General features: G+C 47.7%; 1 protein-coding gene across 2 annotated transcripts in view; it reads right to left on the bottom strand.

Annotated features, from left to right (window-relative positions):
* Nucleotides 1-262: 262 nt before the first annotated feature.
* LOC107099534 (plexin-B1-like) overlaps nt 263-3,050 on the bottom strand; it is a 42,988-nt gene continuing 40,200 nt past the window's right edge. For both annotated transcript variants that reach the window (XM_015397699.1, XM_015397705.1), the window contains exons 5-7: nt 753-881; nt 569-669; nt 263-430 (exon numbers count right to left, since the gene is read on the bottom strand). In XM_015397699.1, the coding sequence (XP_015253185.1) occupies nt 292-430; nt 569-669; nt 753-881 (369 nt within the window). In that variant the 3' untranslated portion in view covers nt 263-291. The remainder of the gene's footprint in view (nt 431-568; nt 670-752; nt 882-3,050) is intronic.

The following is a 3,050-nucleotide window of genomic DNA, read 5'->3' as shown; positions in this document are numbered from 1 at the left end:
CTGTTACTGCTTTAAAAGGAACTGTATGGCAAGACATCTGTAGATTTTATTATCTGTGCAGAACTGCAGGCTCCATTCTGAGAGTTCACAGCTGTGCTGGTTCCGTCGTCTCCTCTCGGTTTCACCAGAGGCGGCCATGTTCAGGAAAAACCTTAGAATATGGCGAGTATTTGCACTAAATCAGTAACAGGGAACTAGACCTAGAACTGAACTGAAAGCCTGAACCGGATCGGATCAGAACCAAAACCCTTTCGTACATCAGAGGCTTCAACCTCATGACCCCACAGCTCCTTATACCTGAGTCTGCTCCTCTCTGCTCTGATTGGCCGGCTGCAGGCTCTGCACTGTGACGCACTGATTGGTCTGTTCAAAGCTCCACAGCCAATGGTTGGCCAGCAGGTGACGCTCACACTCATGTTTACGGGAACACCTGGAAAACAGGAAGTCCAAATAAAGGATCAGTTTCTGAAACAACATGCAGTCCCTTTAATGTCCACTAGATGGAGCCAAAGGACTCCTATGAGAAAGAATCCAGGGATGGGCAGAGACAGGTGATGGACAGACCTACCTTCCCTCCAGGACACACCAGCCACAGTAAGGGTCTCTGATGGACAGACAGGACTGGCAGTCCGTCTGTCTCTCACAGAACGAAACGGGAACCTTTGACACCTGAGACGAGAAAAAGGAGCTGATTTTTTCTGGAGAAGACAAAGGAAACCAAGGCATGGTAGAGGGACAGCGGCGTGTCTCACCCGCTCCTCGGTCAAAACATAAAGATGCTGCTGGCTCTCGTCCAATAGGAGGTCAGCACCTATGGCTCCGCCCTCGTCCACCAACAGGCTGCCGTAGAGTTCACCAGACCAATCAGAGCGCACCAACACCTGCGGCACAGACAGCCAGTCAGACCAGAGCAGAGGAGGACACCTGAAGGTTCTACCTGCTCTCAGCTACAGGGTCTGATTAGGGACAAAAAGGTCCGAAAATATAGAGAGGAGTTAAACTAACTTCAACTTTATTTTTTAGAATCAGTTCAGGCATCAATCGGATTTTCTCTCGTTCTCCTGTTCTCCTCCTGTTCTCCTCCAGTTCTCCTCTTGTTCTCCTCCTGTTCTCCTCCAGTTCTTCCCGTTCTTTTCATTTTCTCCTCCTGCTCTCCTCCTGTTCTTCCCGTTCTTTTCATTTTCTCCTCCTGCTCTCCTCCTGTTCTTCTCCTATTCTCCTCCAGTTCTCCTCCTGTTCTCCTCCTGTTCTTCTCCTGCTCTCCTCCAGTTCTTCTCCTGCTCTCCTCTTGTTCTTCCAGTTCTCCTCCTGTTCTTCTCCAGTTCTCCTCCTATTCTCCTCCAGTTCTCCTCCTGTCCTCCTCCTGTTCTTCTCTTGTTCTCCTCCTGTTCTTCTCCTATTCTCCTCCTNTGTTCTCCTCCTGTTCTTCTCCTATTCTCCTCCTATTCTCCTCCTGTTTCTTGCTGACTAAATGTATTTTCCGACACTGAGGGCCAAATTGCAGCTTGTCATCATCGGCTTATTTTCCTGCAGCTGTTCCGTCTCTGGTCCCCCCCCCCCCCTTTTAACCATATCTTCTAAAAATGGCCGCCTTGCTGCTGATCTATTGTTCAGTGCTTCTCTATGTGCTGCAGACCAGCTGATCTCCTGTTAGAACAGAGTCATGGTTTTTCTCCAGCTTTGTTTCTATAGATCATCTGATTGAACTATTTCTGTTACAGTGAAACAGACTAAAGGCTGGTTGTCATAACAACGTTATGCAGAGTATGTAAAGTTAATTAAATTACACGTGGTAATTTATCTAGAGCCAATTCACAGCACATGTCGTCTGCAGGCCGTTTATGAACCACAGATTGAATCTGTTTCCTCTTTTCTGATGTTGCCCTGAAATGAAAAGGTTTGTTTCTGAGGAAACTGGCATCGAGTCACAGACTGAATTCATTCCTCCTGTGGTCGACATGCAGCAGCAGTGGAGAGAAAACCTAACAGGTAGACCAGAACCAGAACCATGTCTGCCCTGCTGCTGATTCTGAGACAGAAGAACGAGTCCAGCTCTCCACCTGACCTCACGGATCAGGGTCAATAAGGGCGTTTTCCCGATTGGCGGCCGCTCCCTCGCCCACTACTCACCCGTTTGCCCGTGGAGGGTCGGCCATTTTAAAGGTATTGTGGAGGATGTTTTAAAATCCACTGCACTTTAAAAAACAAATGCACGGCCCTCTACCCGCTCCTATTAAACTTGTGCGAGAGCGTGCACGAGACCATTTCTCCTCGTGCACGCTCTGTTGAAAAGTTTCTCATGGCTCATAGCAGCTCACTGTGTCCGACCGTCCGCCCTAACCCCTAAACCCCTCCATCACTATAGAGCGGGGACTATATAGTGAACTTTGTAGTGAACTCAGTTAACTGACCGTTCAGACAGATGATCACTGCTTTTAGCTCCGTCCGTCACGTAACTCCTCCTCCACACCGCGGTGCCTACGCCATCTTTTTTATTAGTCGCCGCTGTCGGGTAGCGGCAGCCTATGGCGTCAGCGGGCCGCTGTGACAGCAAATCGCATGATGCTTTGAGAGGAGAGCTCTCCTTGCAAAGCATTCTGGGATATCGGTCTATCTGAAACCAGCCGCTCTCCACAGCGAGGATCAGCTTCCCATCCAGCAGCAGGTGCAGCTGCATGGAGGATGGGACGTTACTTCTGCATACGTGTTGCACTTTCATATCGCTATAGAAATCTCTTTAGAAATCTTTGTTTTTTTTCTATAGAATTTTATAATTTTTATATCAAATAAAAAGCTTCATGCATTATTATTTTAAGTTATTTGTTATTAATGAGCATTTTTTCTGTCAGCCTAATTTTTCTGGCGCAGTGTTGCAGAAAAGAGTCATTTCCATGTGAATGTGCTTTACTGGAGGCATCCATGTTTGTCAAAGAACACTACTGCCACCTACTGGTTAGTGACGTCACGGTGCGGTATCGGCTGTTGATTAAGTCCCAGTTCTGTATCTGGTGTTTGTGACACCGCGCTATTATCCAAGTCATCTTTAAAAC

The sequence above is a fragment of the Cyprinodon variegatus genome, unplaced genomic scaffold, assembly GCF_000732505.1.
Source record: "Cyprinodon variegatus isolate N-32 unplaced genomic scaffold, C_variegatus-1.0 Scaffold28, whole genome shotgun sequence".
NCBI lineage: Eukaryota > Metazoa > Chordata > Actinopteri > Cyprinodontiformes > Cyprinodontidae > Cyprinodon > Cyprinodon variegatus.
Note: the sequence above shows the minus strand (reverse complement) of the source record. Positions and strands in the feature narration are given on the sequence as shown.